At 45.2% G+C, this 14,024-nt stretch overlaps 1 protein-coding gene across 6 annotated transcripts in view; it reads left to right on the forward strand.

The window, feature by feature from the left end:
- Positions 1-14,024, forward strand: part of SERGEF (secretion regulating guanine nucleotide exchange factor) — a 216,845-nt gene that overhangs the window by 16,508 nt on the left and 186,313 nt on the right. For 5 of the 6 annotated variants that reach the window (XR_013442405.1, XR_013442406.1, XM_078058329.1 and 2 more), the window contains exons 7-8: positions 2,546-2,608; positions 6,499-6,657. Coding sequence is in view for 4 of the 6 variants with exons in the window: in XM_078058329.1 (XP_077914455.1) it covers positions 2,546-2,608; positions 6,499-6,657 (222 nt within the window). In the remaining 2 variants the exon portion in view is untranslated. The remainder of the gene's footprint in view (positions 1-2,545; positions 2,609-6,498; positions 6,658-14,024) is intronic. The other variant, XM_078058330.1, reaches the window with a different exon arrangement.

Raw genomic sequence — 14,024 nt, forward strand, 5'->3', positions numbered from 1 at the left:
AGAATGGTAGCTCTGGAGCTGTTAAAAGTTAGGCTGGGAGACGTGACTTAGGTGTTTGGAAATAATGTGTAGCAACAGTGAGCCTCAAGATTCTGAGTCTCCATTGGATTTATTCACTAGGCACTGTTGCAGCTGCGTAGCGTCAGGCCTGCTAAGCTCATCGCATGGCTGGGAGCACACGGGGAGGCAGGCTCTCTGCAGGCAGGCACATCCTAAAGGGAGAACCTGGAAGGACTGTGCTTGCGAGCCCAGTTCCTTCTCCCAAAAGCAGAGCAGGACTGAGTGAGGGGCCAAGAGTGTTCTGTAGGGAAGTCTCTCTCTTTTTTTTTTGACTCTGTATTTTATTTTATTTTGTTTATTTTTATTAACATATAGTGTATGATTTGTTTCAGGGGTACAGGTCTGTGATTCATCAGTCTTACCCAATTCACAGCGCTCACCATAGCACATACCCTCCCCAGTGTCCATCACCCAGCCACCCCATCCCTCCCACCCTCCTCCACTCTAGCAACCCTCAGTTTGTTTCCTGAGATTAAGAGTCTCTTATGGTTTATCTCTGTAGGGAAGTCTCTTTACATGGGTACATGGGGAGTGGGTAGTGACCATTCTGCCCATGGGTCTGGTCTGTCTTTGTTGGTCATTTAGCCTGTAGGGCTTTCTCTTCTGCTTTTCATTCTGGGGCTCAGTCTCTTTCAGCTCCTCTCTCTGCCCACCTCTCCCTCTGCTCTACACTCTCACTGTGGGCCCCCTTCTCTCTCTCTCTCTGTCTAGCACCATAGAGCACCATGTCTGCATCTCCTCTTTTTCCTTTCTTCTTCTCTTGCTCTCTTGCTGTATGCCCCAGTCTCCGAGGGTTGACTGTAGGAAAAACCCACATAGGAAACCTCCGTTCTCCTCTAGGTGAGAACAAAGGAGGAATTTTTGTGGGTGGGATAGGAAGTGGGGAAAGAAGGGAAGGGAAAGCCACAGTGGGGTACAGTGATGCACAAGGTGTTGGGGTCGTTCTGATTTTCCTAAGTCCTGGAGGCGCTCCCATTCAGCTGGGGGCAAGGGTGGTCACCCTGAAGCCAGGGGTAGAGTTGAGGAGAGGACTCTTGGAGAAGGAGAAGGGGGCATTGGATGCTGGACAGGCAGTCCACTGCACATGACCTTGAACATATTCATAAAATAAACTCATACTTCCCAAACATTTTTTTCCTGCCTCATCTAGGTATTCACTGCTCCCTGGGCATTTCCTGCTTTCTTATTCCTCTGTGTCTATAGGCATGCTGTTACCCCTGCCTAAAATGTCTTCCTTCCTGTTCCTTCTGGTAATCCTTATTTTATCCTGATAATTTTTCAAGGCCTAGCTCAGATACAGCTTTCTCAGTGAAGAGTCTTCCCTATTCGGACTCCATTGCATTTTCTCCATGTGTGTGGACAGCACAATGTACTGCATTATTATGAATTGTTCATGTTTTCCTACATGCCAAAGATTGAGCTTCTTAAGGGCAGAAACTGTGTCTACTTTCTGTTTCAGCACAGGACCTGTAATTGGAAGAAATCAGAAATGCTTTGATTTGATTTAAATGACCTGTTTGGGGTCTGTTTGGGGCACAGCTTAGATTTTGAATTGATTGGTGGAGTTTTCTGATAGGACATTAGAATAGATTGTGAGCTTCCTGCCCTCAAAGTCGTTCCCTTTTTGTTTCCCCTTCATTACCTCCTTGCCATTGGTTCTGCAGCTACAACCCTGGACGTCCCCTCCTTGCCTGGCCGCGAGGCCCCATGCTTCCTCCCTGGTGAATGTGCTGGAAACATCTGCTTTGTCCTTTTCTCATTTCGCAGGATCCTCAAAGGTGTGAGGGGCATTTTATTAACACTAGTTAATAAACAGAAGTGTCAGAAAAGAGTTACAGAATAAGACTGCCTTTCTCTGCACGCTAGACCCAGTGACCACAGTTTCTAGCAGAGTTGGTTGAGATTATAACCTGTCAGTGAAGGCAGTGTAATTAGGGAGGAAAAGTGCTAGATTTGGAGATGGAAGGCCGGTTCACAACAGTTCTTAATTCTGCCTGTATGTTCTTTGGAGTCCTGAGTTTGCCTGCACAGTATGAGACGGCAGCTGAATGTGTGAGATGTTGTCGCTTCTAGGCCCACACGTGGACAGAGCTATGAGAGAGCTGTGTGCACACACATATTTCCACATATGTACACCCATGTCTGTTTGTCTGTCTCTACTCGAAACCATGAGTTTACAGTGATTTCTCCAATTACAATCCGCTATCACATGGTCGATTCTAGCCTTCTACCTTTCCTCTCCTCTCCGCTAGTGAGAAATCGGGCTCCTTTATCTTCACTATATTTACTTATTTGTTCAATGCCTTGGTATGTAAACAGTGTCCCCACCACATCATCCATCTTTCTGGCCAGCGCCACCGACTCAGACCTGCCTGTTTTGGCTGCAGGTTTCTTTCGGGCCCCGGTGGTGCTGCCCGAGCCCCTTCTCTGCCCAATTTGTTCTGTTATAAATGTGCTTTCAAAAGATGTTTTTTTTTTTTTGTAGGCCTGGAGAATTCTAAAGCAACCTGTGTTCTTGCTGGCTCAGATCACTCAGCTTCATTGACAGGTAAGGACCAGCTCTCCGAGGCTAACGCGCCATTTGGGGTTCTGCACGTTTCTTTTGGGACACAGAGGGAAGAGCGGAGACTTGGAGTCAGAATTCTGCCGCCACCCCTGGTCTGATCTTCGGAAGTCACTTTACCTTCCGAGACCATTGCCTTCTCTATTGCGTACTCTGTGGGTAGTTTTGAGAAGTAAAGATGACAATACATGTAAGGCGTCCGCATGAAGGAAACACGGACTCACTTCCTCTCCTCTCAGCTGTACAGTAGGGACAAGAATGTCCCTCAGGGTAGTTTTGATTGCAAAATTCCACAGCCAGCAGTTAGTTTGTGTAGCACATTGTTACCTGACCCACCGGATCCATCTGGGGTCTAATACCGCTGTCTATTCCCTCTAGCTGCTTGCTCTCCGACTCACCTGTTCTATCCACCTCTGTCTTCCAGGGCATTTATCTACCTCTCTGCTCTGTCTGTTTTCATCGACTCTTTATGTTTCTATTTATCTCCATTTTTATTTACCTTTCTTCTGTGTATATTCCTATCTAATCTCTGTGTCTGTATATCTTTCTAAATGGAGTCATGCACATATTTCTCTATTTTGTATTTTTATGCATTTCTGCAATCTATTTCATCTCTTTGATCCCTCCATCTCTCTGTCTAATCTGTTTTTCTCTCTCACACTATATCTCTCTTTTTGGTTATGCATCCTTCCATCCATTGGACATACCGCACCAATACAGTACTACTTTCCAATGACAAAGCAGCATCTTCTTGGAAGTGAAGGTTATCTCTTCAAAAGGTTCTCTTTCAAAGCCAAGACTGCCCTGATCCCTACCAGTAGACTGAGACAAGAGCTCTGAGAGATTTATTTTGGTAAGACTGGAGCTGAAGGCAGGACCTTTTTTGAGCAAAGGGGAATGACTTTCATACGTAGTGTTTTTAGTGTTTTCTGTGGAAATTAAGGTGTATGTGTACATAGGTCTACACAGTATGGGTAATTAACGGTGACATGCATTCTTCAACGTCAAATGTGTAATGCAGTCCAACCAAGAAGTTGCTACTGTTTCCAGAATACAAAAGCCACAATGTGAGAGTTTAAATACATTACAAATTCTAAACTACGGATAATTTGTTATTTAACAAATTCAAATAACCAACTAACAAAAGAGATACCTACTTTTAGCCTATGTCTCACATTAGATAGACTTACATATATGTTAGAAGGGTTGAGTTGAAGTGAATGCCAAGTGTAAGGGAGGCCCCTGGGCATTTGGCCCCATCTCTCCTTTTGTAGAGGAAGGGCTGGAGGCCCCAGGGTGAGAAGTGACTAGTTCGTGCCCCACAGTCAGTGAGGGTTGAGGAAGGCATTCTTTTCTGAGAATAGAAGTATTGTAAGAGACGTTTCTACTCTAGCCTAATCAATTTGAAATGGCGAGCATTATGTAAACTTAGAGATTCTCTAATTGCTTGCTAACAATTTCTTCAAAAATCTTACAATTAGTGAAGTTATTTATTATTTCATATATGGAACACTTTTATGGTGTTTTTATTTATTTATTTTTAAAGATTTTATTTATTTATTTGACAGAGAGAGAGATAGTGAGAGCAGGAACACAAGCAGGGGAAGTGGGAGAGGGAGAAGCAGGCTTCTTGCTGAGCAGGGGGCCCGATGCAGGGCTCGATCCCAGGACCCTGGGATCATGACCTGAGCCGAAGGCAGCTGCTTAACCGACTGAGCCACCCAAGCGCCCCTTTTATGGTGTTTTTAAAACATAGATGTTGAATTTTGTTTTATTGAGATATAACTCATATATAAAATTCACCCCTTTAAAGTGTGTAATTTAGTGATTTTTAAAGTATATTCACAAAGGAAATTGGTTTTTGATATTTTGAAAGTGACTTAAAAATTGTCAAGATTAATCTCCCTCCTTCCTGGTCTAGTTCAAGCTGTTACATGTTGGATTTTGTTCATTGCTCTCTAGACCTTCTCTCTGGAGTTGTGGTAGGTTATATAACTAGTTGGCATTGCAGCAGAATGTAATTTTGCCTGCTGATGCAACAGTGTAATGATCTGCATGTGGAAGACAGTTTGTCTTTGCAAAAAGCTGGCCTAGACTCTCTAAGATAAATGGAGGCTTATTACAGACCCGGGCTCACCGTCAGTAGCAGCTCGGAGCCAACCGGTCCATTAAATGGGTTGAGACTTTGCTGAGGGGCTTCTCTGCCCTCTTGTAAGGGATCTTCCTACTTTGTACACTCTGGAGAAGTCCATGGAGGTTGCCCTCTCTCAGGGCATGAAGTACACCAAATTCACATCGTCGAACTGCAGGATGTCAGTGCTACAAGGTCAACTGAGTGACGGAATGGCTCCCCTGACTTACGCTCCCCATCTTCGACCTGATGAAACAGGCCTGGAATGTGAAGTGATACACTGGTGTGAGAGGGCAATGGAGTAGCACGGACTGGAACCCCGAATCTTGGTCTGATGTCCTTTAATGATACTGTTTGGCTTTATACCAGACTTCCCTATGGCAAGCAATGCTGGAAAACTTTTCTGGGAGGTCACAAAACGCAGTTGGAAGCAGAGGACTTGGCTTTCTGTTAGCCATGTGATCTTGAGAGTCATTTAACATCTTCAAGCCTTGATTAATTTAGCTTCTAGAAGAATGCTGTCTAATAGAAATATGTGAGCCACATTTCAAAAAGTAAAAAGCAGGTAAATTAATTTTAATAATATATTTTATTTAACCTGATATACCCACAATATTATTTCAACCAGTAATCAATATGAAGATTATTAAGGAACTATGTTGTTTTTGGGTTTTTTTGTGCTATGTCTTTGCAATCTGTTGTGCTTTTTTTGTTTGACAACATATCTCAGTTTGGACTGGCCACATTTCAGGCGTTCGGGGCCACGTGTGTGTGCTGTGTGCTGTATGGTACAGTGTAGAAATGTGGGATGTCAGGATTGGTTGGAAAAGCTCTTCGAGATCAGTCAGGGAGTCACAAACTGTAGGTTCACGGGCCAAACTGTGTAGCTCATGGCTCCATTTGGTCTGGCTTCCAGTTAAAAATGCTTTTGAACTTGAATGCCTTTTAGAAAAGCATGTGCCCTGTGGCTTGCCGCCGTGGCCCACCAGTCTCTCTTGTGGCCCATGTCATCAGTTACATGGTCTGCCCTTCGAGGCCATCCGCCCTGCCCTCCGATTTTCAGCTGGTGAAACTAAGGCTTAGGAAGTGATTTGTCCAAGGGCAGTAGCTGGTTAGCAGGTCCAGGAATAAAAGCCAGAGTCACTTGACTCTGAATTTGCTTTCTTCCTGTTAATTCACAGTGTCAGTCAGTGGTGTTCCTACTCATGCCTCAGGACTACCACGAGGTTCAAACGAACTATAGTGCTGTGCGTATGGGAGGTAGCAGCATTCTGTCTTCTGCTGGACAGGACATGTTGTGAGATCATCCTGGGTGTGAAAAGTTTACGCTTAAATAATATATCTTTTAACCTGTTACTTTAAAAAGTTAATATATATTTTTCCTAACCAAAGGCAGTGCAAGCATGTTTTTTAAAAAATGGAGAAAATGGAGAAACATGTTTTTCTTGTGGTAGATGTTCAATAAATATTTGTTGAATGAATTGATGAAAAAATAAACTTACACGTTCTTATTCCTTGACAAACTAAGAACATTTGGCCTTGTTTCCTGTTTATAGAATTAAAAACAAACTTATATGTTAATATGCTAGGCATGAATTTTGTATCCTGCTTTGCTCTACTCAGCGTCATAGCATAAGAATCATACAACTTCTCTTAACCACTTTTTTTTTCAGATTTGTGTTATTTCCCATCATTTTGAACTAATGTTCCTTCACCTCTTTTGTTCCCCTTCTGTTTGTTTAAGATGCAGGAGAGCTGTATGTTTGGGGAAGCAACAAGCATGAGCTACTGGCTTCCTTGGCTGCTTTTCTTCCTATGCCCCAGAAAATAGAAGCACATTGTTTTCAGAATGAAAAGGTCACTTCTGTCTGGAGTGGGTGGACACACCTGGTTGCTCAGACAGGTGAGAGAGCAGCAGAGAAATTGTGGTTGGTAAGAACAGTGGGGGTCGGGGCGGGGGGGTAGGGATGGGAGGACAGCTGTCTAAACAGCTGTGAATGCTCAGGACTAAGTAAGTGGGTTTTTACTATGAAAAGCTCTATGGATTGGGACAGGGAGGATCTGGGATCGAGTTCTGCAGTCAGCCAGATATGGAGCATTTCCTCTCTGGATCAAAGGTTTACACCCAAAGAGGCAAGGCTAGGTTAGATGGACTCTTTCTGGCCCTACGAATCCGTGAGGTTTTGAGAAGGAACCCATTGTAGCAAGCATCACCCAGAAGTTTGTCCAGATTGTTGGGGAGTCTTTGCCTTGTCCTAGCTGAAGAGATGACTCGCATTTTCGCCTGAGTCTAAATTAAAAGCTTCCGAAACTTAAAGATTAATATTTCAAGATCGAGGCAGGAGCATTACTTTGAATCATGGCTGGAATGATATTTTGATTTACATTTCCATTAACCCTAACAAACCACATACATTGATTCAGACATCCCATATATCCTCTCAGATGTTACCTTATGGTGCCACGCCATCCAGCTTTTGGCATCTTTATCTTTTCTTGAGTCTTTATTTATTTCTTATCTTTCCCTTAGGGCACATCTCCTTTTGTGGTCTTCATATTGCTGATTTTGTTCTCTGGGCTTGTTTTTTTTATGGCCGCTCTTCTTCCCTGCCTTCCTAGAGTTTCTGCTGACTTACGTAGAGTTTCCCAGACAGGCCATTTGTAATTCTTAAGATCTATGATCACGTCAGAGCCTCCTGAACTTCAGGGGTTCTCAGGAGTCTCCTTGCCTGCCCTTGACCTGCTTGTTAGCTGCACACAGATCTCCAGACTCCCAAATACCTACCTAGTGACTGTTAGTTACTTCAGTGGCTTCTGTTTTTTGTAGGTTTTCAGGTCCGCTTCAGTTATCCCTGGCAAGTCCCACCTACTACACATTGGAACACACAGACATACACTTGTGAGTCTTCATATCTATGAGGCTTTTCATTGGTCTTTTAAAAAATTTTATGACTATTTTGGAACAGAGGCCTGTATAACAAAGATGTAAAATAAACTTTCCATATTGACCACTTCAGAGGATTCTCTAAAGGGGAAAATCATGACTTTCCTCAGAGAGGTTCAGACTGCTAGAAGATTGGGAATAGCTACAGAAACTCTTCTTAAGGAGACTCACTGAGCACAGTAATTGTACATTTGTACAATTGTTAATATTTGCCTTTTACCTGGACAATGAGCTTTGTGAGGGATAGCACCATGTTAGTCTTGTTCACTTCTGTATCTTCACATTCTAGTTAAAAGAGAGTAAATATCTTCAAATACATATGAGTCAAGGTAGACAGCTAGGATTTCTGACCTCTTTCCTTGGTCTCACTGGTTCATGAACAGAAGGCTTCAGTTTGTCTCTTTGTATTCACGAGTCCAACCAAATCAGTTATTGTTTATCGGGAACCTATTGAGCAATCTGGTGAGCGTTGGAGAAAAGACCTGGGCTATGCCCTCCCCAGAACGTGTAGACAGGCCTGAGTGTATGAATATAGACATGGAAGACTTTACCATCCATCCCTATGTCGGTCCATCCATCCATCATACAAATGGTGGGGATCTATTTATGTATCACACCTTGTATAGATATAAACCCTGCCCTCAGGGAGCCCGCCGGCCACCGGGGGAGACCGACCTGTTTATCCAGTTTCGGTACATTGCTGTCGGAGACATGCAGCGACAGAGCTGTGTTCAGCATGCAGAAGGGGCATAGAAAGGAGCAGGAGTGTGAGAAACTGGGTGTTAACAGGTGGGTGTTTCATGGTTAGTCAGTCTTCACAGAACTACCATGCGGTCAAATACACTCACCACCGAATGGCAGTGAGTTTGGTTGAGTGTGTCACAAACCCTCTCACTAGTTAGGTGGCTGATGAACGACAGACGCAAAGACGCTGCTTCTTGGGTGCTCGCCGTGTAGCCTTGTAACCGACACCGATTTCCACCCTCGGGGTGGGGGGTTGGAACCCACCACCCTGACCCTGTCTGAGTCACCTCAGCTGCTCTAGAGCTTGGCTTCCCGTCACCACCCCCACTTCACAGCGAGCTTTTTCGGTAATGCTGCAGCTGTTTAATTAATTTGTTAATTCAGATCTCTTGTTTATGTACTGTCACTTTCCCCTTTCTCCTCAGTCCAGAACGGTTGTAAGCTGGGGTGTCTGAGGGTCCTGGCTCTTGTACCGAATTTGGGTAAATGGGAGTCTCCTGCTCTTTGACTCACCGATTTGGCGCGCCTTCTAGCGGCCGGAGAAGCTCTTGCCCCGGCCCAGCGTCACAGGGGAGAAACACCCAGGGCTTCCAGTTCAGTCAGACTCAGCTGCTCATATTAATGGGAACAAGATTTGCTCACAGGGTCAGAGGCAGCTCATTAGTGGAACAAGGAGTTATTTGGCTCTGGTTGTTTTTACAAGCGCCAGTGGTGAATTGCTCCTGGGACTTACTTGCAGGCCACACCAGCAGCCTGCTCTCAGGCTCATTCTGGAAGGCATTCATTGTGTGATATTGATTAAAAGAAGGATTTCTGCACACTGGCCATCTATCTGTCCGGTTAGATGGGATGGGAGGGGGTGGGTTAGGAGAAGAGAAAGAGGAGTGGACTCTGCTTTCCCCCATTCTGCACAGTCCTTCGACCAGTGCTTCTCAACCCCAGGCCATTTTGTGCCCCAGGGATTGTTTGCAATGTCTGGAGACGTATTTGGTTGTCACAGCTTGGGGGCGCTACTGACATCTAGTTGGTAGAGGCCAGGGATGCTGCTGAACCTCCTGCAATGCACAGGACAGTCCTCCACAACAAAGAAATACCTAGTCCCAAATGTGAGTCTTGCCAACATTGAGACGTGACGCCCGAGACTGCCCTGCATCCCCAGTGGTAGGTGCTTAGCTAGGGCAGTTCACACAGTATCAGGATAACTTTACAGCTGGTCTGTATGGGCATCTGGGATGCGGTCTCTGCCCTCCCACTTCAGGAGTCGGGTGCCTGCCTGCAGTGTTTGCGATGGAAAAATACTTTTCTCCGTTAGTCAGAGGCACTTGGAAAGAGTCCAAGAGAACCTGTTCTAATCTGGGAAAGTTGGCAAGGATACCTGTGTCTCAGGCTGGAGGAGCTGCATTCTAGAAACCTTTCCCAAGCTGCTTAATGTCCCTGATCATTGTTCTCAGGAACTTCGCGGGACTCCTGGGTGACTTTATCCAGGCTCAGTGACCTGCAGCCATCTCATCCCAGAGTCCTGATTTCCTGGCCCGAGATGCTTCTAGTGAAATCTGGGTGGCAGATCTGGGTGCCTTCCTAGGTCAATGGCCGCCTTGGTCAAGTCACTTTACCTGTCTAGGCCTCAACTTGCTCCTCTCCCAAGTAGGATATCATAACCTGCCTGCATTCTACATACGGCTGCCGTGAGGGTCAAATGAGTGGATCTGTGTGAAAGATCCCAACTAACTGTAAAATGCTGTCCACACCTAAGTGAGGGGTGCCCGTGGTTGAGATATGTGAGTGTATTAAGGAGTGAGCGAGGCTTTTAGAAACTTGTATGTCGACAGGGTCTGTGCAGGACTTGAGACATACCAGCTTTCTCCCTGAGGGCTTATGAGCCGGCCATAGATGCTCAGTGTCCAGCTCTGAGAGGGAAGGTTTCCTAAAGTCTTTCACTTACACGCGGGCTGGCAAGTGGCTTTTTTCTTTTCATCAACAGTTAGGAAGATCTTCGTGGCCTTATAGATCGTTTTCCTGTGAAGATCTCTGATCACACTATTACTCCTTCGCAGTACACATCCCAGTTTATAACTGTATACATCTGTGTGTGTTCTCGTTTAATGCCTAGACTGTCAGCCCTGTGAGAGCATGTCTGTTTGCTTGTGGCTGTGTCCCCAGCACCTGGCACAGGCCTGGCACGTAGTAGAGGGTTAGTAACGAAATTGTTGAATGAATGAATAAATAGCAAGGTAAAGAGCAGCGGGGGCTTTGAAGTCAGACAGACCTAGGTTTCTGCGTCTCAGCTCTGTTGGCATCCTGATTGTGTGGCTGTGGGCAACCCGGGCTCTCTCCACCCTTGTTGCCACCACTGTGGGTCAGGCCCCTGAAACCTCTTCCCTGGATCCTGCAGTGGCCTCTGACCTCCTCGTCTTCCTCACTTCCTGCCCCCCTCCATCTGTTCTCCATACCTCACTTGGAAGGTCTTTATAAACCCATCGTGTCACAGTCCAGTGGCTTCCCAGTGTTCTTATGATGAAAACGTACTCTTTCGTGGTCCCACGAGGCCCCATGTGGTCTGCCCTCTGCCTGCCGTGCCAGCCCCGTTTCGTACGTGCCGGCTCTTGCCTGTCCAGCCGATCTCCACTCTGCGTCATGGATTTCCCACTGCCTTTGCACCTCATGTTCCCTTGATTTGGCACACTTATCCCTGCGCTCCTTCTTCATTTTGACTTAGTTACATCCTTTTTTTTTTTTTTTCAGACCTCAGCTTAGTCATTGCCTCCCCAGGGAGGCCTTCCCTTGACGTCCCTGACTAGTCACTTTTCCCTTTTATCCGTCTCCTAGCACTACAACTTCTCCTTTGTGCTCTTTTTTGTAGATTCTTTGACTAGCTCCTCCTCCCACTAGACAGGGAGCCTTATAAGGGCAGGAGCTACATTGCTTTCATTCAGCATTATATCCCCGGTGCTTGGCAAAGTACTTGGCACATATGAGGTTGGTGCTCAATACATGTTGAACAAATGAATAAATGAGCTTATTTTATCATTAGGAAAATGGGGGGAATATTGCTGATCTTGTGTGAGGATTAAATGAGATGATGTCTTAAAGCTTCCAGCATCCATGAGGACTGGGCTCATGTGTCGGTTCAGTACACATTAGCGTCCTCTGCTCTTGGAAACTCTGGAGCTCTCTGGAGGTCACATGCCCAATATCTTCTTCCAGCAGAAGTCTCCATGGGGCTGATTTGGATGTCTCTGGACAGGTAACAGATTGACTCAGAACTCTCCCGGCGAGTGCAGAAAGATCGATGCTTACAAATGTTAAGTGCTGGTAGCTGGTGATTTGTTAGCATCTCAAGGGGAATGATTTACACAAGATCCCAACCTTAGTATGGGGTTGGTCAGTGTCTAGAATCCGGTTGCTTTTGGCATGCCGGAAGCTTTCCTTGAGCCACACGGTATCCCAAAGTAGTCTTGTGGTCTCACAATGGCTGTGGACTGAGAAAGGGAGCCCAAATACAGAGTTCTTGACATTGTTCACTTTCTTCAGTGTCACTTAAGACGGTCCCAGAGACTTGGAAGTTGTAGAGAATCAGAGATGGAAGAAGGCACTTCTTCACCTTGCAGATGAGAAAACTGAAAGAAAGAGGAAAGAGTGTGATTTTTGGCAGCATTTAAGCTGGAAGTCCAATTCTACTTTCCAGTAAAATTTTCCCCTCCTATCATAGTCCTCTTGGTTCTTGGTTATATCCTTTTATAGTTGAGATATGTTTTATTCTTTTGTTTCTTTAAAGTGGGGAATTGCAGGGGTGCCTGGGTGGCTCAGTCAGTTAAGCATCTGCCTTCGGCTCAGGTCATGATCCCAGGGTCCTGGGATCGAGCCCCGCATCGGGCTCCCTGCTCAGCGGGAAGCCTGCTCCTTCCTCTCCCACTCCCCCTGCTTGTGTTTCCTCTCTCGCGATGTCTCTCTCTATCAAATAAATAAATAAAATCTTAAAAAAAAAAAATAAAGTGGGGAATTGCAGGACACATGTGGAAGGGACCAACTCTTAGCCACTCTCCTTTCTTGCTTCACGTGTCACCGACCAAGAGATATTTTACTGTATTTGATGTCGAAGCATTAGTGAAATCCAAGCCCAGCCATTGATTCACACTATTTTTTTTGAATTTATAAATATATCTAATGCTGATTTTTCTGTTTTGGGGCCAAGATCCTTTTTAGAATAGGGTGACAGTGTATATTACTCCATCTTCTTTAGGACCAAATATCGTGAAGCCTCAACCGAGCTCAGGGAGATTCTGACCTCATGGGCTCTATTTAAAGCAGATGCTTTGGAATTCATGATGTTTGTGCTTTAGAACTCTGAAAACCCAATGGTTGAAAGTCAAAGCGAGCCCAAAGGACTATTGTGAAATGACTAATTTGCTTATTATTAAAGTCATTCGTTTTTGTCCGAGAATCCTTAGAATGTCAGGAATGGATGAGAACGTCGAGCTCATCGGGCCTGACTCCATCAGTTTAGAGCTGGGGAAACTGAGGATTGACGGGGCGTGAGTGGAGGAGGTAGAGCAACTCAGGTCTCCAGGCTCTCCGTGCAGCACTCTCTCCACCTTGTCTCATCCTCTCCAGAGATGATGAGGAGATGTGTTGGACTTCACTAATCCAACCCAGGGACCCGAGCCAGGAAGAGTAGTTTCTTCTGTACATGAAGTTCTGCTTCAAAAAAACACTGATTCTTACCTCAAGTGTGTGGCCATAGATTTCCTTAATGGATTTGTGTGTGCAATAGAAAGTAGGAGATGGTGCCCAGGAGTAAGGGTCGGGACACCATTCCAGGATTCATTCCAGGATTCTGTTTGTGATAATACACTAGCAATCCTAGCTCTTCCGGACCACTTTGATCGCTACAAAGTGCTTTCGTATCCATTTCCTCATGAGAAGCTGGCAAGATGGGTGTTATCCTTGTGTCACAGGCAAGTCCCTAATTGGTTAGCTGCATCACCCTGGTTTACCAGACTGGCAGAACTAAAACTTGAACCTGGTCTTTTGTCCCCAAGCCTGCTACACTAATTCCAAGTATATATCTCAGAATGCTCTAGCTCATTAACTGAACTTCTTTTGCTCTTTAGAGGAACATCTTTCTCCAATTTCTGCCACTGATTCTTCCAAGCAGTGAGGAAGGAAATTCTTAGTTATCCTTGATCCTTCAGCAGGTATTTGTGGAATGCTTACCTATATGTTTATAGCACTGTGCTACAGAATACAGGGGAATATAAAATCCAGAATCACTTGGATGAACAAGTGAAATATTTAGTAGAAGAGTAAAAAAGAACCGTGGCAAAGAGTCCGAAGACTGGCCCAGACACTGAAGGCTCTAGGGTTTTAGGGGAATGATAGGTACATGTGGGTGAGGGTGGTCAGGGAAGGGTGTGAAATCCTTTGGGAAGGTCACATTTTATTTTATTTATTTTTTAAAGTTTTTTTTTGTTTAATATTGTCAGAGAGAGAGTGCGAGGATAAGCAGGGGGAGCGGCAGACAGAGGGAGAAGCAGGCTTCCTGCTGAGCAAGGAGCCCGACTCTGGACTCAATCCCAGGACCC

The sequence above is a fragment of the Halichoerus grypus genome, chromosome 11, assembly GCF_964656455.1.
Source record: "Halichoerus grypus chromosome 11, mHalGry1.hap1.1, whole genome shotgun sequence".
NCBI classification, from domain to species: Eukaryota; Metazoa; Chordata; class Mammalia; order Carnivora; family Phocidae; genus Halichoerus; species Halichoerus grypus.